Source organism: Camelus bactrianus, chromosome X (genome assembly GCF_048773025.1).
Source record: "Camelus bactrianus isolate YW-2024 breed Bactrian camel chromosome X, ASM4877302v1, whole genome shotgun sequence".
In the NCBI taxonomy this organism is placed as follows: Eukaryota; Metazoa; Chordata; class Mammalia; order Artiodactyla; family Camelidae; genus Camelus; species Camelus bactrianus.
In genome coordinates this window covers 106,805,696-106,828,239 of record NC_133575.1, presented here as the reverse complement: position 1 = coordinate 106,828,239, position 22,544 = coordinate 106,805,696, and the positions used below count along the sequence as shown (strand labels likewise).

General features: G+C 38.3%; 1 protein-coding gene and 1 long non-coding RNA gene across 2 annotated transcripts in view; both read left to right on the top strand.

The window, feature by feature from the left end:
- Positions 1 to 16,202, top strand: part of LOC123616164 (uncharacterized) — a 124,811-nt gene extending 108,609 nt beyond the window's left edge. Inside the window, exon 4 of the long non-coding RNA XR_012504824.1 lies at positions 14,593 to 16,202. This is a non-coding gene — a long non-coding RNA (uncharacterized LOC123616164). The remainder of the gene's footprint in view (positions 1 to 14,592) is intronic.
- Positions 9,448 to 10,130, top strand: LOC141576412 (small ribosomal subunit protein eS27-like). The gene is made up of 3 exons (XM_074359607.1): positions 9,448 to 9,573; position 9,745; positions 10,099 to 10,130. The coding sequence occupies exons 1-3, from the start codon at positions 9,448 to 9,450 to the stop codon at positions 10,128 to 10,130; spliced, it is 159 nt and encodes a 52-aa protein (XP_074215708.1).
- Positions 16,203 to 22,544: the final 6,342 nt, after the last annotated feature.

The window sequence follows — 22,544 nt, the reverse complement described above, 5'->3', positions numbered from 1 at the left end:
ACACTCATCTCGTTATAGCCTCTTCCTGGAGAAAAGCGAGCAGGCTTGTTCACCAGTAGTATATGTAGTCAAATAATCTCTGAATTGGACCAGTTGCAAGATCAATTTCAGCTATAAAAGAGTATGATTCTGTTGGTAAAGATTGGGAATCCTAAGCATGTTTGCAGTTTCCACCAATTGCCAGAAAAATTTTGAAGCCCACCCTCAAGAATTTCATAGTCCTAAACCCCAGTGTTTCACTACAAAGGAGAAGCAAACGGCAAGTAGAATTTGATATTTGTTGCCTTACATTCAGAAAAATACACCAGTGGTTTTAAATATTACACACATGTTATTTTTAGAGGCCCCCAAACTCTTACTCACTCTCGGTTTAGAAGGCTGATCAAAATAAATAAATAGCAATGGTTTCTGCTTAAAATAGGTCTGTCTCAGTTTCCATGGCATCCAATCTGTTAGCACCAATATTCTCGCCTGGATCTGTGCTTAGCCTTTAGGATGGCAATGTTTGCTTTAAGGTTTATCAGATCTATCATAGCTCGATGGGTTCCATTATACTCCAGGAAAGAGAGGATTTGTTGAGGCCAGTAAGTAGGTGGTGCTGCTTTTGATTCCTGGCATCAGTGTCTGGTCCTAACCTTCACATGACTCTGAGGGTCACTGGGATTTGATAGAATTACAGATGATAAATTTACTTGATCTCTAGCTACATAGCGGCCACTGCAGGTAACATTCCTAGGCTGACCCTGCTGAAAAGGTATCCCAGGGAAATAATTCCAGTGCAGAGCATATGGGAGCAACCAGGGTTTGGACAATGTATAAATCTTCATTTTGCCCTTCAAGACGCTTCACTGCAAGGCTCAAGAAAACCTTTTCATGTATCAGTGAGTATATCACTAAATTTATTTCCTCAAGCAAGTGGATGGACAGACAGGTAACCATACAAACAGTACCTTGCAAGCCTTCCTTAGAATGGGAAGAAAATGTAATTAAACTGATATGTGCAATTTCCAAAGAAACTAACAGGAAGGCAAGTGTGGACTTCTTTGTTAAAATATACATAACAGTGTGAAGTAAAAGAATGTGTAGCAAGTTTAGCAACTGGAATGGCCATGGTTCTTCTCTGGACATATCATGTAAAAATAATACTACATTTAGAAAACACATATGAGTCCCACATTTTATAATCACTCCTGACTCTCAAAGTTTATTCATAGTCATTTTTTATGCTTTTTAAAAAAATCATAGTTTTTAAAAAATCAGGTGACGCCTTCTCTTAAACCTTATGCCTTTTTTTAAAATTTTCTATTTTTTAGCCAGACTGCACTTGGACATCTTTGGGAAGATCAATCTTGATAGGTCTTTACCCCTAGCTTCCTTGCATTTAAAAGGAAAAGTCTGCATTAGAACACTTCCTAACCTGGGCTCCATGGATGGGCTTCATGGGGGTCAATGAGCTTCAGGCAACTGTATGCAAAATTGTGTGTGTGTGTGTGTGTGTGTGTGTGTAAATACATATTTGCAGTGTTCTGAGGAAAGAGTCTCTGGCTTTCATCAGACTTGCAGATGTTCATGTAACCCCAGAAAATTGAGAATTTCTGAGTTGGATGATTTCTTAGTTCCTGTATGACCCTAAAGTTCAAAGAGATTTGCTAAGTGAGATTCATTACAGCTCTTCCTTAACAGAGGGGAAGGTGACAGGAGATTCAACAGGTAGCCCAGTGAAGGCTGTATCATGTTCGCCATAGTCCAGCATAACTGAAGGTCTGGTTATGTAATGAGATCATCTAATGTATGATTTTAAACTGGAGACAGCAAGAGTAATAAAGACTAATAATTTGCAAGCCCTGATAATTTTAAGTCGTTAGGAACCCTGAAAGACTTCTTCAAGCCCACTTTATTTTCAGTGCTGTTTGTTGTCGTGCTAACCACCTACTTCTCATTCTTTTTGCATATCCACGGATCTCCCGTGTACTTTTGGAGTAAACTACTCAAGTACAGAATAAACATGGGATAGAGACAAGATGAGAATGAAGCTGACTATGATTGCAACTAGGTCAAATCTATTAATATGTGATATTTATGTCTCTGCATGGTTGAAGCTGCAAATCCTTTTGCATAACATTTCCTCTTGCTTTGATAGAAAATTTCTCACTCAAAATACTTCAAAACCATCATTTAAATTTTTATCACCCCTGAAAATTTCATTCTTAAACAGAACACAATGTTATCATGCTGAAAGAGATGTCGTTGGATTACATCACTTTACATGGTGTGAAACTCTCTCTCTCTCTCTCTCTCACTTGAATTAATTTCACTGCTGCATATCAGAAATATGCCTGTGAAGTTGGGGGGGTTATAGGACAGAGCTAATGAGGACAAGGTCATGGGTTCAGTATCTGTAAGAGTATTAACTCCATTCTGTTTCCTGGCCACAGACTGTGCCCCAATCCTGGCCAGAGGAGTCTTGAGGTCAACAGAATCCAGGGAAGAGAGATGACTCCGTGTAAACCCATCCTGCGTGACTAGAGAGACTGCTCATAGAACACCCATTTCAGAATCTCCCAGTGTCAGTGGTGGAAAGAATCTCAGGGCTCTTCCCTTTTTCCTCCCCATCTGATGTGCAATAGTTTTGTAAAGGGGTTATTCAGTCTCCCCTTGATTACCTCCAGTGACAGAGAAATCATTGCCTTCCGGTGCCAACCATTCAGTCTTGAAACTGTTCTGATAAATTCTTTTTTATGTGAATTACAACCTTCTGTCATTCTGTAAACTGGTCCTAGGCCTTCCCTGTGGGATCAACAGAAAAAGACTCCAAACCACTCCTGTACAAGTTGGGAAACAGCAAAAGAGTTGAAGTTGAGGCTTCTATCTTTACCCCCACTTTGCCATTCTTATTGGCTTATGTCAGCAGAGAGAGCCCTTGCTAAGAGAAGCAAGCATTTAAGCAGGGCTTTTGATTCATTTATATAAAGGTCTTGGTATAACATTTAGGTAGGAAGTCTAAATTCCCTTTCAGTTCTTGAGGCCAGTTTCACATATAGCACACAGCCAGTGGATACAAAAGGGACTGTTAGAGTGCTGTCCATCAACCCTCAGCCTGCAAAGAACATTGCAATGGGGCAGTGCCTCCAGGCTGGAGATATGGGACCTTTATGGGTAGTCCAGACTAATCTGTCATGGCTTCTCCAGAGGGCCTATTGGGGAGACCTTTGAATGACAAGATTGAGTTTTAATCCCATCAAAAGACATGTACTATAGAAATAAAAGCAAAAATAAACAAATGGGACCTAATTAAACTTACAAGCTTTTGCACAGTGAAGGCAGCTATAACCAAAACAAAAAGACAGCCTATCGAATGGCAGAAAATATTTGCAAATGATGTGACTGACAAAGGTATAATTTCCAGAATGTATAAACAGCTCATACAGCTTAATAACAAAAAACCAAACAACCCAATCCAAAAATGGGCAGAAGAACTAAACAAGCAATTCTCCAATGAAGGTATACAAATGGCCAGTAGGTACATGAAAAAAATGCTCAGTATCACTAATTATCAGAGAAGTGCAAATCAAAACTACAATGAGGTCTTTGAATATATCTTGCCACTCCCTTCTGGCCTGTAGTGTTTGCGTAGAGAAATCAGCTGAGAGCCTTATGGGGGTATCCAGCAAGGCTATCCTTTAGAATAGAAGGAGAGAGAAAGAACTTCACAGACAAGCAAAAACTAAAAGAGTTTAGCAACACTAAACCCATGCTAAAAGAAATATTGACAGGTCTACTCTAAATAGAAAAGAAGCAGGATGCTACAAAAATGAGAAGCTCAAAACTGGAAAGGTGACAACTACCATGAATTCCAAATAGAATAAACACAAAATTGTGAAAGAAGACATCTAAATCATTAAGAGTGGGAGAGGGAAGCAGGGAAAGCCACTGTGGAAAACAGTATGGAGATTCCTCAAAAGACTAGGAATAGACTTACCATATGACCCAGGAATCCCGCTCCTGTGCATATATCCAGAAGGAACCCTACTTCAAAAAGACACCTGCACCCCAGTGTTCATAGCAGCACTATTTACAATAGCCAAGACATGGAAACAGCCTAAATGTCCATCAACAGATGACTGGATGAAGAAGATGTGGTATATTTATACAATGGAATACTATTCAGCCCCAATACCCGACAACATAATGCCATTTGCAGCAACATGGATGCTCCTGGAGAATGTCATTCTAAGTGAAGTAAGCCAGAAAGAGAAAGAAAAATACCAGATGAGATCGCTCATATGTGGAATCTAAAAAAAAAAAACAACCATAAATACAAAACAGAAACAGACACATAGACATAGACTACAAACTTGTGGTTGCTAAGGGGGCAGGGGGTGGGAAGGGACAGACTGGGATTTTAAAATGTACAATAGATAAAGAAGATTATACTGTATAGCACAGGGAAACATATACAAGATCTTATGGTAGCTCACAGTGAAAAAAAAATGTGACAATGAATATATGTATGTTAATGTATGACTGACAAATTGTGCTCTACACTGAAATTTGACACAACATTGTAAAATGACTGTTACTCAATAAAAAATGTTAAAAAAAACTACAATGAGGTATTACTTCATACCCATCAGAATGGCCATAATTCAAAAGTCCACAAAACAATAAATGCTGGAGAGGGTGTGGAGAAAAGGGAACCTTCCTACACTGCTGGTGGGAATGTAGTTTGGTGCAGCTACTATGGAAAACAGTTCCACATAAAACTAAAAATAGACTTACCATATGATCCAGCAATCCCACTCCTGGACATATATCCAGAGGGAACTCTAATTCGAAAAGATACATGCGCCCCAGTGTTCATAGCAGCACTATACACAATAGCCGAGACATGGAAGCAACCTAAATGTCCATCGACAGATGACTAGATAAAGAAGATGTGGTATATTTATGCAATAGAATACTACTCAGCCATAAAAAATAAAACAATGCTATTTGCAGCAACATGAATGGACCTGGAGATCATCGTTCTAAATGAAGTAAGCCAGAAAGAGAAAGAAAAATACCAAATGATATCACTCATATGTGGAATCTAAAAAAAGAAAAAAGAGGACACTATGAACTCATCTGCAAATTAGAAACAGACTTGCAGACATAGTAAACAGCATTATGGTTACTGGGGGAAAGGAAATGGAAAGGGATAAATTTGGGAGTTTGAGATTTGCAAATATTAACTGCTATATATAAAAATAGATAAAAAACAAATTTCTTCTGTATAGCACAGGGAACTATATTCAATACCTTATAATAGCCTTCAATGAAAAATAATATGAAAAAAATATAAGTATATATATGTACGACTGGGACATTATGCTCTACACCAGAAAATGCCACATTGTAACTGGCTATACTCCAATTAAAAAAAAAAGAAATCAAAGCAATACATCCATGGAATTAGGAAAAAAAGACATGTACTCATTCATTCAGCCATTCAAAAGGTATTTATTGATGGCCTTCTATGCTCTAGATATTAGGGCTACGATGGTGGCCAGTTGGGGGCCATCAAATAAATAATCAAATAATCAAAGGAATAGATAATTCCAAACTAGGATTAGTGATAGAAAGAAAAGCTACAGATTATTTTCAGAGCATGTAACAGGTCTGACTTAGTTGAGGATTTCAAGGAAGCCTTGCCTGACATTTGAGTTAACACATAAAGGATGAACAGGAATGAACAGTAAAGGGTGCAGAGATGGGAGCATTCCAGACAGAGGCAACAGCATCTGCAGAGGCCCCTTGGGAGGGAAGTGTGGAAAGAAACAGAATATTCAAGAAACTGAGAGAGGACTGCTGTAGGTGAAATTCAGAGATGAGGATATGGTATGAGATGAAGATGGAGAGACCGTAGGGCCAGTCCATGAAGGATCAGGCAGTCTGTGCACCATTATCTTCTGTACTTTCTGTCACAAAATCTCTGTTCTTTTCAGCAAGTGCCATGATCATTTTCCACCTTCAGTTCTTTACTTGTATTGTTCTGGTCCCCAGGAACATTCTGCTTTATCATCCTTCTCTTATGCAAAGCCTTACTCATCTTGTCTTTGAACTTGGGCATCCAAAATGTGGGGGTGAAGGCAAAGGGCTCTAATGTATATTAAACACTTGCTGTTCACCAAGCATGGTGTTGAGTCCTTTATATTTATGGTCTTTAACACCCCCATCATGACACTATGAGGTAGAGCCCTTCTACCATCTTACCAAGGGTGAAATTGGCACTCACAAATCTTGAATAATTGGTCTAGTGTCATCTAGCTAAACTATTAAGTGCAGACAGCAATTCAGGTTTACCTGACTCCAAAGATTCTGTTCTTTCTCATACATCAAGCTGCTTCTCTCTGCCTTTCTCATTGTTCATTAACCTCCCAATAGACGTGCCCTGGCCCTACTAATTTTGACATTGTTACCATTTGAAACATCAGTTGCTGGTATCAATGGGATGACATCCAGTGGGAGTCTAAGTTCCTGGGCATAAGAGCCCCATTCAGGGTTCATAAATGCTCTTAAGAGCCCCAAGGAACCAGATGCACTCATTTCAGGAGAGGAAGTTTGCACACAGAACATCCACTTTGCTATCACCTCTTGAAAGTGAGCACTTAAAGTTTATCTGCTTTAAGACCCAGTCTAGGCACAAGGTCACATTCAAAGAAATGTATTCTGAAAATCAATAAAAAGATGTAAAAAACAGTAAAATTAGCATTGTAGATGTCTCAGAAATCACCAAAGATCCCCTTTCCAATCTCAGTGTATGTCACACCTTCATGAAGTTCTTCCTAAAATTTCTTTTGCCATATCATTCTCCCTCAACACCTTACCCACAGTGCAGATGCCCCAGACTGCTCTCATTTTTCAGTCTGTACACAACCTTCCCCAAACCTAATCTGTGCTGCTGACTCTGGTCTTTCTTGCTCTTTCTTCTCATCTTCAGGATTTATTCATCTCTTTCTTGCCAGTACCTTTCTGCTCTGTCCAGTGTAAGTCCTTTGAGTGGTCTCAGTGGTCAGGATGGCAGAAAAAGGATCTTTATAAATCAGGAGGAGCAGGAGATGACCTGAATGTCTGAATGTTTTTATTTAGATATTAGTTCATTTTTTTCCTTCACATTTATTTTTGTGTCCATTTCAAAACTCTTTCATCTTAAATAACAGTATCCAAAGTGATCAATATTTTGCTTTCCATGTCCTCATCTTGGCAGAGTGTAATAGTGCTCATGGATAGCCCTGAGCTACTCTGCACTTCCCAGCATCCCTTTATGGTCAGATTGGCTGTGGACTGGTTCTAGTCTATGGATTTGTCTGAACTCACTTCTGGTCCTAGATGGGTGAGTATCCAGTTTGCCTTTTCCAAACTCTCCTCTGTTTGCTGTCTAGATAATACTGGGGTGACTTTGAAGCCACCAGATGGAAGCACTCTGAGTCCTTGAGTCACTGCTTAGAAGAGAATTAATTCACATTTGACCATAATGTGAGTGAGAAATAAATTGCTGTTGCATTGTTTGCTTTAGCAGCTAGTGCTAATTAAGTTAATATATTATTTTTAATATTTTAATTAAACTCATTAATAAGTTCATAATTGTAGTGAAGTCCACTTTATCAATCTTTTCATCTATAGTGGGTACTTTTTATGCTCTGTTTAAGAAATTGTTGTCTAACCCAGGGTCAAAGAAGCATTTTCTTTTTTTTTTTTTAATTTTTTATTGATTTATAATCATTTTACAATGTTGTGTCAAATTCCAGTGTTCAGCACAATTTTTCAGTCATGCATGAACATATATATATTCATTGTCACATTTTTTTCTCTGTGAGCTACCATAAGATCTTGTGTATATTTCCCTGTGCTATACAGTATACTCTTCTTTATCTATTCTACAATTTTGAAATCCCAGTCTATCTCTTCCCACCCCCCACCCCCTTGGCAACCACAAGTTTGTATTCTGTATCTGTGAGTCTATTTCTGTTTTGTATTTATGCTTTGTTTGTTTTTTTGTTTTTTGTTTTTTAGATTCCACATATGAGCGATCTCATATGGTATTTTTCTTTCTCTTTCTGGCTTACTTCACTTAGAATGACATTCTCCAGGAGCATCTATGTTGCTGCAAACGGCATTATGTTGTTGGTTTTTATGGCTGAGTAGTATTCCATTGTATAAATATACCACATCTTCTTTATCCAGTCATCTGTTGATGGACATTTAGGCTGTTTCCATGTCTTGGCTATTGTAAATAATGCTGCTATGAACATTGGGGTGCCGGTGTCATCCTGAAGTAGGGTTCCTTCTGGATATATGCCCAAAGGAAGCATTTTCTGACCCTTAATTATAGAAGTTTTATTGTTTTACCTTTTATATTTAGGTCTACTATCTATCTCAAGGCAATTTTTGTGTACAATTCTAAGGTCATGGTTAATTTTCCATACGAATATGCAATTGACCCAGTACCATATATTGAAAAGATCATCCTTCTCTCAGTGGGTTTCAGGAACCCCTTCATTGAATGTCAGATGTAGTAGGCAGTCTCTAAATGGCTCCCAGTGATCCCCACATTCTAGTTAGTATCTGCTTTCTCGTGTCATCGTATCCACTTGAGTGTGGGCTGGAGTTAGTGACTCACTTCTAATAAACAGAATATGGCAAAAGTGACTGGAGGTCACTTCTGTGATTAGGTTAAAAAAGACCATGACTTCCATTTACTCTGGCTTTCTTTCCCTCTTCAGTAAAGAATTTTTTTTCTCCCCTTGTAATCTGGAGTGTGCTGTGCTGAGGTTGGAGGGAAGGGATGTCATAGGTCTGTAAATGGTACAGTCTGTGTTGATATTGCCCAGAATAAGATGGAGCTGGAAAGGCAGCCCCCTGACAATTGGACTATTAGAGGGAGCCTCTATGACCTGCAGGAGAAGACATCACAAAGGTACAGTACACAATCAAACTGAGTCCCCTGCTGCTGCCCTAGGTTGGCAAGGATGCCTTTTCTGTCAAAAAGGAGAGACCCTACCACATCTGGGTTACATGACAGCAAGCCAGATTTATTAAGATTTTGTTATCTGGAGTTAACCTTCTATGAACAATATTACCACATATAAAATAGACCTCTGTTTTCTGTTTTTTGTAAGATTTTGGTTAAGAAAAACCTGAGGTATAGAATTTCATTTTCCAGCAGTGTCAATTTTCCGCAAGATAAGATGTAAATCAAATAAACATTTCTTTGTCTCTATCCCTTTCATCCCTCCTCCCATCTGGATATGAAACATATATTTGGAATATAAGTGAGAGATACGGATGGGCTGGGCTTGCAAAAGAATCAACATATCTGTGGCTAGAGCTTTACTATATTCATCCTTGGAAGAGGAAAGGGAAAAACATAAAAAGAAATGGCTAGTTCAGAGTCCAGATTCTTATTTTATGGATGTAAAAGGTCCAGGTTGCTACAAGATTGCCACAATTTTCAGCTGTGCTCAGACGGTAGTTCTTTGTGTCAGTTGTTCAGCAGAGTTGTGCCAACCCACAGAAGGAAAGACCAGGCTCACCGTGTAGTAGGGAAGAACACATCTGACTCCATATTAGATCTCTTCCTTTGGCTCTAACCCTGCGCTCAGTTTCCTGTGCTTAGTCAGGCTGGTTCTGCACCTTTTGTAAAAGGATGTTGCCTAGAGCCTGAAATACACAGGATTGCCCATTCTCAAGGCTCTGACCTTTAAGGGTATAACACTTTTCCATTCATATAGAGATAAAAATTTGTAGAATAGAAAATAACATATGTCTTGTTGGAGGTTTACAGGGACACCATGACCTGACCTAGGTGCACAGCTGCAAGAACAAAGGATTCTGACACCAAGAAGTTTGCAACAACCAACCACACCCCCTCCCCTTTTTAGTATAAAAGGAACCTGAATTCTCACTTGGGGAAGATGGTTCTCCAGGACATCACTCCCCCATCTTCTCAGTCTGCTGGCTTTCTCAATAGAGTTGTTATTCCTTGCCCCAACACCTCATCTCCTGATTTATTGGCCTGTTGTGAGACGAGCAGAATGAGTTTGGACTCAGTAACAACAGAAGGGTGTTCATTTAGAAGAAAGCAACACTGATGATCACCATGACTTCTTGAATCTGGGTTATATTGCAGAAAGCCTTATCAGTTTGGTAATTTTAGTTACTCTATAAAGATAATGTAATTATGTTTAATTTTGTCTCATATACAACAGTGATCTCCTATTTGGTGTCAGTTTTTCAATAAAGTTTTCATTATAGGCAGAACCCAAGAATAGACATTTTCAGAGTCCAGAGAACATGCTTCCTTTTTTCCTGGTAAGTGAGCGAGTCTACTGTTGCTTCACATTTTCCCCAATTTAAGACCAAGGTTATAACCATCAGAGACACAAGTGACAGTGGTAGCTGGAGTGTGGTTGGCTTTAAACATGGACAGTTTCCAGTCAGACCACTTCTTCTCACTTTATTTCACGATTTTCTGGGGTCCCAAGAGTTCCCCAATCCTCTGGTTCCGGCAGGAGGAGCTGAAGGTATTTTTCAGTCTCCGTTTTGCCGCGTAGTCAGCTGATGGGCTTGGGCGTGTCCTTAGCCTCATCCTCTTCACCCGGCATTTGCCATTGCTCACAAATAGAGTGCAGGGGCCCCAAACTCCATCAGAGTCTGTGCAAAGGGGAGGTCAAATGAGGAAGAAGAGAGAGGGTCAATTAGTCTCTTTGGGCTGGGTTCTGTCCTAATGGTAAAGGACTGCCCAGGAGGGGAAAGCACTGGGCAGCGACTTTGCCACTTCAGGTAAAAGCAAAATAAAGCAATTTTACTTCCATTTCCTAGGAGCATGGCCTGATCCCAAGCCTCTTACATTCTGTTATTTAATACTCACTGCAACTCTGTGAGGCAGACACTATTATTTCAGATAGGAAACTGGGTTAGGCACAGAGAGATTAAGAACCAGTATCAAACTACATAGGATGTAAGTAGTTAATCTACGTCTGTGATTCCAAGGTCCATTCCCAGAACTCTTATTTGACACTGAGTTCTTACAATGATAAGATGTTTGAGGGAATGAATGATAGTATATTTTACAATGGGAAAATATGCAGCCATTACAAAAATGGTAACAAATATGGAAAGATATACAACATATTTTTAAATTTATTTATATATTAAAAGTCCCCACCAGTCACCTATTGTGTTTCAGCCACTGTGCTAGGTGCTAAGGAATACGAATGCACTGCCCTCATGGAGCCTGAAGCGGGAAGTTTCGTCATGGACGATAAACTGGCCCCAGTGCTGTCAGTTCTGCCTACAATGAGTGCAGTGAACAGAATGAAATGGATCTCTAGGATTGGAGGGGGTGTTTCAGCTTGGGTGGACTGGGAGGGCCTCTCTCTCCAAGGAGTTGAGGTCTAAGGGACGAGAAGTAGTCAGTCGCTCTGCATTTCAGGCAGGGGAACGGCAAGTACGAGCACACAGAGCAGGGGAGAGCACGTATGTTACTGGATGGAGAGAAGGGAACTGAGGCTCAGGTGCAGTGGACTGACTGGGTGGCGGCAGTGAGGGGAGAGGAGGAGATTGGAGGGGCTAGCAGGGGTCAGATATAGGACTGTGTAGGCCACATTAAGGAGTTGGGGTTTTGTTTTTAGTGTGCTGGGACACCTGTGATGTGTCTTAACTAGGGAAGGGTTATGATCTGGCTGCTTCCTGAGGATTGAAATGTAGCAGTGCAAGAAAGGCAGCAAGGGATTTGCAGATACACACTACTATACATAGAATAGATAAACAACATGGACCTACTGTAGAGCACAGGGAACTGTATTCAATACCTTGTAATAACCTATAATGAAAAAGAATATATATAAATTTTTATATATATATATATATATATATATATATATATATATATATATATACATATAACTATATATATATGTAACTGAATCACTATGCCATACACCAGAAACCAACACACTATAAATCAACTAGGCCTCAATTAAAAAAAAAAAAAGGACAGCAAGGAGAAGCATTAAAGGCTATAGTGAGTTATAGTCGGAGGAGATCGGCAAATATTCTTACCTAAAAGCAATTATAGACCTGGCCCAAACTGACAAGACACCCATCTCTGGACCGTGGAAGTTGACAAAGGGCATATAATGCATTAAGAATTGTTTATTTAAGAAAAACTATTGAACCTCAGGTCAGAACCATAGGAATTTGACATTTGTAAAGTCTGGGGCTGCTTCTGTCTCCCCTCCATCTATCAGCTGTAAAACCAACAATTTTGCTGCCAGAGGTGGCTAAATTGGCCCAGGGGACAGTAGAGAAACCTCATGCTCCTGGGCATTGTAGGAAACAGGGGTGATCTTGGTGACAAATGAATGGGGGAAGGACAGCATCACAGCTTGCCTGATATGATCCTGGTCAGCAAGCAACAGACTGACAGACTAGCCTTTAACTTAACTGGAAAGTCTGGGAAATGAGACAACCACGGTGAGCCTTGATAAGCTCCCTTGTATCTGGCAGTCTAGAAGGCTGTGCACATGCACAGAGCTGCGTGAAGGCCAAGAGAGCAGAGAGAGTCCTCGCTCTCCTTAAGTCCCTGATTAAATGTGAGGCCTTGCCTGGGACAGAGGAGGCATGAGAGGGCCTGGTAGCCAGTAGAAGCTGGGACATACTTGTGAACTGTCTGAACTTTGAGGTAACTTCCAACCCACATGGAGACGCATCAGCAAGCAATGGAAGACTTTCAGACTCGTGGATTCTGAGCACAACCTCTAACCAGTCATTGGCTGCTTACAAAGATATGCTGACCCTAAGAAGACAGGCCTCAAAATTGAAAACAACTTTTTTTAACCTGAGCAAAGACATTAGTGACTACATGCTTTAGAGACAACAGGCTTTACACAATGAATATAGAAAGTCCATTACCTACCTACCTACCTACCTACCTACCTACCTAACAAAACACAGTCAACAACAACCCCTGGAGTTCCTACAATTTTGTTGAAAATTTCCAGTTTTTGACAAAAATTTACGACATTCAAAGAAACGGCAAAGTGTGACCTGTACTCAGGAAAAAAGCAGTTAAACAGGCTGACTCTGAGTTGGCTAAGATGTAGGATTTAGCACAAAAGACTTCAAAGCCACGGTTATAAATATGTTCAAAGAACTTAAAGAAATGATGTTTAAATGATTAAAATATGGTATGACAGAAATAACTCATCAAACAGAGAAACTGGAATCCTCATACTTGGTGGTGAGGATGTGAAAATGGTGTGATCCCTTTAGAATCAGCTCATCAATTTCTTAACATGTGACTGCAATTTCATGCCTAGAAATGTGCCAGAGACACATGAAAACATGTGCCCACACAAACATATGTGTTCAAATGTTCATACCAACATTATTCATAATGCCCAGAAACTGAAAATAATCCAAATGACCGTCAGCACATACATAGTACATAAAACGTGGCATGTCTGTTCAGTGGACTATTATTTGCAATTAAAAAGAATGAGCAGTTGGTATATGCAGCAACATAGCTGAGCCTGAAAAACATTGTGATAAGCGGAAGAAGCCATGCACAAAAACCCCTACATTTTGTATGATTCCTTTTATTAAAATGCCAAGATGTATTTACAGAGACCTGAAGCAAATCAGTGGTTGCCGAGGGCTGGAGGTGGGAATGTGGATTAATTGTAGACATATAGGAGCAAACTGGGTGATGGAAACGTTCTAAAACTCTTTAACTTTACAAAATGTCGTTTTTTTAATGCTTATAATAGATAAATTTTGTATTATGTAAATTATACATCAATAGAAGTGTTAAAACTAAAATAAACACTTTTATAAGGACTGATAGAGGCCCAGTCAGGGAACCTTTATCCTAATGCCCCAGAGACTCTCCTCTCTTGCTGACAGACACCAGAGCAGGCGGGAGGAAGTGGAAAACGAACCCAGTCAACAACAGATGGCCAGATCTTGGAAACCTCTTTATCTTCATAGTTAAAAATGTCTACTCCCTACCCAGAGACACCAGAGCAGTTGGGGGTGATAAAAGAAATGTTCACATATTGAGATATAGGGAAGTCATTCTGGCTTTTACATGAGTTAACTTGAATTTTATGCTAATTAAAATAGCCTTTTTGTGGCCTATCAAACATACCTTGTACATCTGCTTTAATTAATAAAGAAAAGGGCACATGGACCAGAAGTAAAGAATATCCATGTTAAAAATAAAGATTAAATGCCTCTCTTGCTGGGACGCCAGTGCTGATCCTCCTTTGATGATAAGACTCCCTTCTCAGGTGCCAAGGCCACACTGTACATGTTGTACATACACGTGCTGGTCTGTATTTTTTTTTAAACCTTGAAGAAAGTAATCCTGACTTGTTTAATGTTCTTTGTTCTGACAAGATATGAAACTGTGCTGAAAACTCTGTTTCTCCAGAGCAGTTTCTCAGAGTAAGCTGGGAAGCAGGCTTCTGGGCTAATTCTCAATTTGGCTCAAATAAAACTCCTTTCTATTCTTACTATTGATTGTTTGTTGATTATTTTCATTGACAGGGGCATCAATAAGGAGATCTCAACACACCCTTCTCTCCCCCATGGAGAACACCTTATGGTACCCCTTTCCCCACCCCACCAGTCATCAGTAGCAGGAAACACAGGGAGCCTCAGTGGACCAAATAAATGAAGCAGACCAAAAAAATACCACAGAGTCTCTGAAAACAAACTGCCATTGGAACCACCGCCCACAAAATTAGGTCAAGACCTGCATGCAAAACTAAAACAGGGTGAGTGCCTGCTGAAATAGAAGAATTACATAGTTCTCAGCATCCTAAAATAATGAACAAAATGTCCAAGATAACTTGAAAACCACCCATCATAACAAGAACCAGAAAAAGTACAACTTGAATGAGGAAAAACAATCCACTGATGCCAACACAGAGATGAATCAGATGTTGGAATTATCTGACAAGGATTTCAAAGCAGCTATCATAAAAATGCTTCTGCAATCAATTACAGATTCTCTTGAAACAAATGAAAAAAAAAAAGCTCAGCACAAAAAATAGAAGTCATAAAAAAGAACCCAATGGAAATTATAGAACTGAAAATTATAACAACTGAAATAAATAACTTGCTGAACAGGCTTAATAGTAGACTGGAGGTTACAGAGGACATAAACTTAGGACAGAATCCTAGAAGCCACCCATTTTGAGCAACAGAGAAAATAGACTGAAAGGAAACAGAGCCTAAGGGACCTATGGCATAAGAAAATATTCTGATATTTGCATAATCAGCGCCTCAGAAGGATAAGAGATAGGCTGAAAGAGTGTTTGAAGGAATAATAAAGTTCTAACTTGGCAAAAGACACAAAGCTACAGACCCAAGAAACTGAGTGAACCATAAATAAGAAAACCAAAGAAAGAAGCTAAGACACATCATAATTAAACATTTGAAAAATAAAAGACAAAGAAAAAAAATCTCCAAAGCAGGCTGAGAGAAGTGACATGTTACCTATAAGGGCACACCAATTCAGAAATGTATTTCTCATCTGAAAACACAGAGGCCAGGAGTGACACAGCATTTTTCAAATGCTGAAAGAATTATCAACAGCAAGTTCAAATTCTGTATCAGATGAAACTATCCTTCAGGAATGAAGAGAAAATAAAAGCATTTATAGGCACAGGAAAACTAAAAGAATTTTTCACCAGCAGACATACCATTAAATATTGGCTAAAGGAAGTTCTTCAAACAGGAAGGTAATGGTAAAAGAATGAAATTTGTAGCATCAGGAAGGAAGAAGGAACAATGGAAAGAGCAGAAATATTGGTACATATAATAAATTATCCATTTCCTCGTGAGTGTTATGAATCATTATTAGTGATTAAATCAAATCTAACATCATCTAATACTCAAAACAATGGTATTTAAAAGTGGGGAGTGTAAAGAGACCTAACTGGAAGTGAGGTTTCCCCACTTGAAATGGTAAAAATGTTGATACCAGTAAACTGTTAAAAGGCACAGATTTACATTGTAATACACCAAGCAACTACTATGAACACTAACATAAAGAGACTCTAAAACACTGTAAATGAATCAAGATGGGACAGTAAAAAAATGTCTAAGCAGCCCATAGGAAGGCAAGAAAAGGAACAGAGGAATGGGAACCAGAGGGACTAAATAAATAAAACAAGAAATTCATGTGCTAATATATCCATAATTACATGAAATATAAAGGATGTAAATACAGCAATTGAAAGACAAAGATTAGACACATAAATAAAAAACATGACCCAAATATATACCCCTTACCAAAACTTCAATGTTTTTTCTAGTTTCTTGAGGTAGGAACTTAGCTTATTGATTTGAGACCTGTGCTTATTTCTAATGTAAGCATTTAGTGGCTTAAAATTCCTTCTAAGCACTATTTTTCAGTGTCGTAAGTAAATTCAATGGCATAAATAAGTTGAAAATAAAACGATGGAAAAAGATGTAAATTGCAAATATTAATTTTAAAAAAGCAGATGTGCTTATAGTAATATCTGTGATAAAACAGACTTCTGATTTAAAAAAAATCACTGCAAAGAGGGCCATTATATAATGGGAACAATCAGTCAGGAAGATATTACAGTCCTAAAAGTGTGCATTCCCCAAATCAGAGTCTCAAAACATATGAAACAAAACTGATGGAGTTGCAAATAGAAATAGGCAAATCCACAATTATAATTGGGAACTTTAAAACCTCCCCTTTCAGCAACTGACAGAACTACTACACAGAAAATCAACAAAGATATAAAACATTTGAGCAATGCTATCAGCCAATAGGATTGAATTAACATATATAAAAGATTCCACTCAACGTCAACAGAATGTGCATGTTTTCAAGTGTATGGAAAGGGAAAGGCTCTCGGATAGAGAATATTGACAAAGAATAAAATGGAAAGGCCCTACCTGCTAATAAGGCTATAGCTACAGTAATCAAGACAGTGTATATTGGTGGAGGGATAGACACATTGGTCAATGGAATAGAATAAAGAATCCAGAGATGGATCCTCACAAATATGCTCAATTGTTTTTAACAAATGTACACGAGTAATTCAGTGGAGGGCTGGCCTTCTCAACAGGTAATGCTGGAGCAACCGAACATCCACAGGCAAAAAACCACCACAACACACACTTTCACTTAAATCTCATACTTTATACAAAAATGAACACAAAATGGATCACAGGCTTAAATGTAAAACATAGTACTATAAAAACTTTAGAAAAAAAAATGTAGGAGACAATCTTTAGGAACTAGGGCTAGGCAAAGAGTTCTTAGACTTGACACCAAAAGTGTGATCCATAAAAGGGAAAACAGAAAACTTTAATAACCTCATCAAAATTAAAAACTTGTTCTGTGAAAGTCCATGTGAAGAGGATGAAAGATTATGGGGTGGGAGGAAATATTTGTAAATAACATTTCTGACAAAGGACTAGTATCAAGAATATAGAAAGAGCTGTCAAGGCTCAACAGTAAAAAAAAACCCTAAAAATCCAATTATAAAATGATGAAGAGGCATGATGAAGAGACATTTCACCAAAATGGATACACAGATGTCAAATCAGCACATGAAAAGATGTTCAAAATCATTAGCCATCAGGGAAATACAAATTAAAACCAAAATAAAACACCACTACACATCTATCAGAATAGCTAAAATAAAAAACAGTGACAACACCAAATGATAGTGAGGATGTGGAGAAACTGGATCACTCCTACATTGCTGTGTGAATGCAAAATGGTACAGCCACTTTGGAAACTAGTTTCTCAGAATCTTTCAGAACTAAACACGCAGTTATATAGCCTACCGAGAGCACACTTGGTCATTTATCCCAGAGAAATGGAAGTTTGTATTCACACGAAAACCGGTACACAAATGTTCATAGCATCTTAATAGGGAAAAATAAGGTACAACTGAGATGTCCTGAAACAAGTGAATGGTTAAAGAAACTGTGTCATATCCATACCATGAAATACTACTCAGCAATAGAAAGGAATAGACTATTGAAACACAAAACAACTTGGATGAACCCCCAGGAAATTATGCAGACTGAAAAAAAGCCAATCCCAAAAAAGTTTTTAAAAAGCATGATTCCATTTATAGAGCATTATTTTTAACATTTTTTATTGATTTATAATCATTTTACAATGTTGTGTCAAATTCCAGTGTTCAGCACAATTTTTCAGTTATACATAAACATATATATATTCATTGCCACATTCCTTTCTCTGTGAGCTACCATAAGAACTTGTATATATTTCCGTGTGCTATACAGTGTAGTCTATTCTACAATTTTGAAATCCCAGTCTATCCCTTCCTACCCTCCACCCCCCTGGTAACCACAAGTCTGTATTCTCTGTCTGTGAGTCTATTTCTGTCCTTTATTTACGCTTTGTTTTTGTTTGTTTGTTTGTTTTTGTTTTTGTTCTTTAGATTCCACATATGAGCGATCTCATATGGTATTTTTCTTTCTCTTTCTGGCTTACTTCACTTAGAATGACATTCTCCAGGAGCATCCATGTTGCTGCAAATGGCGTTATGTTGTCGGTTTTTATGGCTGAGTAGTATTCCATTGTATAAATATACCACCTCTTCTTTATCCAGTCACCTGTTGATGGACATTTAGGCTGTTTCCATGTTTTGGCTATTGTAAATAGTGCTGCTATGAACATTGGGGTGCAGGTGTCATCCTGAAGTAGATTTCATTCTGGATACAAGCCCAGGAGTGGGATTCCTGGGTCATATGGTAAGTCTATTCCTAGTCTTTTGAGGAATCTCCACAGTTTTCCATAGTGGCTGCACCAAACTGCACTCCCACCAGCAGTGTAGGAGGGTTCGCCTTTCTCCACAGCCTGTCCAGCATTTGTCATTTGTGGATTTTTGAATGACGGCCATTCTGACTGGTGTGAGGTGATACCTCATTGTAGTTTTGATTTGCATTTCAAAAATTTTCTCCTAGAAGAAATAAAAGCAAGAATAAACAAATGGGACCTAATGAAACTTACAAGCTTCTGCACAGCAAAGGAAACCAGAAGTAAAACAAGAAGACAACCTACGGAATGGGAGAAAATTTTTGCAAATGAAACTGACAAAGGCTTGATCTCCAGAATATATAAGCAGCTCATACGACTCAATAAGAAAAAAATAAACAACCCAATCCAAAAATGGGCAGAAGACCTAAACAAGCAACTCTCCAAGGAAGACATACAAATGATCAAAAGGCACATGAAAAAATGCTCAATATCATTAATTATCAGAGAAATGCAAATCAAAACTACAATGAGCATTTTGAAATGACAAAATTTTAGAAATGGAGGACAGTTGAATGGTTGCCAGGAGTTAGGGATAGGCGAGGGGCAGCAGGAGGGAAGTGGGCATGGTTATAAAATGGCAACAAGAGGGGTCTTCGTCTTGTTGGAACTGTTCAGTATTTTGACTTTTGTGATGGACACAAAACCTATACAGAGGGGGAAGAAAGTATATAACTAAATACAACACACACAAATGGGAACCAGTAAAACTGGTGAAATCGGAGTAAGATTGGTGGATTATAGTAATGTCAGTTTCCTGGTTGTGCTGTTGTGCTATTTTACTATAGTTTTGTAAAATGTTGCCATTTGGGTAAACTGGGCAAAGCGAACAAGCAGGCTCTCTATATTTCTTACAACTGCATGGAATCTTCAGTTATCTCAATTTCAATTAAACATGCTACTGCAGAAGTCTAGAGAAGAGATGAGGAAATTGGACTTAGGTGATAATGGAAGTCTTGTCTGGGTGTTACTCAGTGAAAAGAAACGAGGTACAGGATAGTTTGTACAGTACGTTCTCACGATTTAAAAGGATGCATATGTACATATTTGTATATCAATGCCAGATTACTGGAAGGAGACAAAGTGTTACCAAGTCCAAACTCATTCTGCTCGCCACACGACAGACCAATAAATCTGGAGATGAGGTGTTGGGGCAAGGAATAACAACTCTATTCAGAAATCCAGCAGACCGAAAAGATGGAGAACTAATGTCCTGGAGAACCATCTTTCCCAAGTCAGAATTCAGGCTCCTTTTATACTAAAAGAGTGTGGTTGATTGGTGCAAATTTCTTGATGTCGGAATTCTTTGTTCTTGCAGCTGTCCACCTAGGTCAGGTCATGATGTTCCTTTAAACTTCCAACAAGGCAAATGTTATTCTCTGTTCTGCAACTTTTTATCTCTATATGAATAGAAAAGCGTTATACCCTTCAAGGGCAGAGCCTTGAGAATGGGCTATCATGTATATTTCAGGCTATAGGCGACATTCTTTTATAAAAGGTGCAGAACCAGCATGACTAAGCACAGGGTTAGAGCCAAAGGAACAGATCTAATATGGAGTCAGATTTGTTCTTCCTAATTACAATAGGAAATTCTGGCCACTGGAGAGTCTAGCATGGGAGGAGACCCACTTTTCAAAATATGCCCTTTTGTGAAACTTTATTTTTCTTTTAACCACATGCCTATATTACCTGTTTTAATTACACTAAAAAAAACGTAGAAATTAGTGTATCTTACATAAGATATAAAATTCAGTGTTTTAAAATATGACTTTTTTTATAGTCACTGCTGTCATAATTATTATGAAGAACCTGTGGGGAAAGACATCTCACGGGGGGAAAACAAATTTGCTAGTTTTGTTGGAGGTGGAAGCTTTCATCAAAAAATGATTGCCATTGCTCTGATACTCCTGAACCTCCAGACTCCAGGCCAGAGCCAGTTGCAGAGGAAGCTATCACAGAGAGTGGGGTGAGTTGTAATATTAACTTCATGGTAGTTAAAAAAAAAAAAAAAGGTTCCTGAAGGCACTGCATTTTGATGCTGAAGCGTATAAAAGAAATGGAATTCTTTGTGCTCGGGTTTTGCCATTTATCCTGATCACACTGATCCCATTTTAAGTCTATTTGTGAAAACTGGCATGTATAATTTAAAAGTTCATATCCTGATACTCAGCTGTAATATCAACAGTGTTAGCAGTAGTTGGTGTCTAGTATTTCCTGCAGCCCACCAGCAGGGAAGAGAGGAACTGATGAGCAGATTATAATCCATCAGCAGGACCTAATTCTGGGTGCATCAGAACTCCTGGATAGGCTGAGCCATTCTGACTAAATGAGGAACGGGTAAGGAACAAGTCTGCAGTACAATTAATTGATGTATAAATTCTCTGAGACCTTTTGAGCAAATTGTAAGCCTCAGCCACATACGGAGGCAAGACTGCACAAACAATGGAATCTGTGTAAACAGCAAAGGTGGTGGGTCACACTTAGGTTACCATGGGCCAATGTGATTTTGAAAATGTTTGTTTTTTGACAGAGATGAAAGATCTCTGATAAATCAGTGCTCCACAGGAACATTTTCATCACAAAACCAATCTGTTTATCCCCTTATTTTTATTTTCACATCCTGCTTTATATCTTAGACAGGAATTGACAAGCAGCTGTTTAAAACAGCTGGAACAGCTTTTAAAATGAATATTCTGGATCTTTGGCTCCCTCTTCCAGAGACCTTAAGGGGTGGAAGGCATCAATTTGCATTGACAGTGAAGGATATCAGATAACTTTTGAGTTTGAGTTGATGCTGGTGAATTTTCACTGGTGAATTGAATAAAATATTTAAAGGAGAAATGCCACTAATCATACATAAACTGTTTAGAAAACAGAAGAGGTACACTTCATACATTTTTCTATGAAGCAGGAAAACCTTGATACCAAAACCTTATAAAATGATTGCTTTGAAGAGAATGACAAATCAATATACTTTGTGTATGTAGATGCCAAAGTCCTTAACAAAATATTAAGTTGAAACCAGCAATATATTAAAAGATTAAAGGGAAAAAAGTATGATCATTTCAATAGAGTAAGAAGATTTTGACAAAATCCAACACTTGTTCATGATAAGCAACAACAACAACAAAACCTCAGCAGACTGGAAATAGAAGGAAACTTCCTCTGCATGATAAAGTTCTCATGATATTTATTGATGAAATACAAACACTTTCTCCTAAATTTAAAATTACGCAAAGATGCCTAGTCTCACCGCTTCCACTGAACATTGTTCTGGAGATACTAGCAAGTGCAATAAGGTAAAATAAAGTCATCCTTATTGGAAAGGAAAATTTTAAAGCATCTGTATTTGCGTGATTGTTTATGTAGAAAATGCTAAGGACTCTACAAAATAATTATTCAAACTAATAAGTGAATCTACCAAGTTGACATGACTCAGTTTACAAAAACCAATAGTATATATTTATAGGGGCACAAAACCTTTGGGAAAAAATTTAAGCTAACAATTCTGTTTACAGTAACATCAAAGACTGATTTAGGAAGAAAATAACAAGACATATGTGATGATTTAGGAAGAAAATAACAAGACATATGTGATCTCCATACTGAAAAGCACAAAATTGCTATATTTCATATAATAAAATAAATATCCTGGAAG

Bases quoted from the DNA above. Each gene is read 5' to 3' on its own strand.
- LOC141576412 (XM_074359607.1), top strand. From the start codon at position 9,448: ATGGATGTAAAAGGTCCAGGTTGCTACAAGATTGCCACAATTTTCAGC.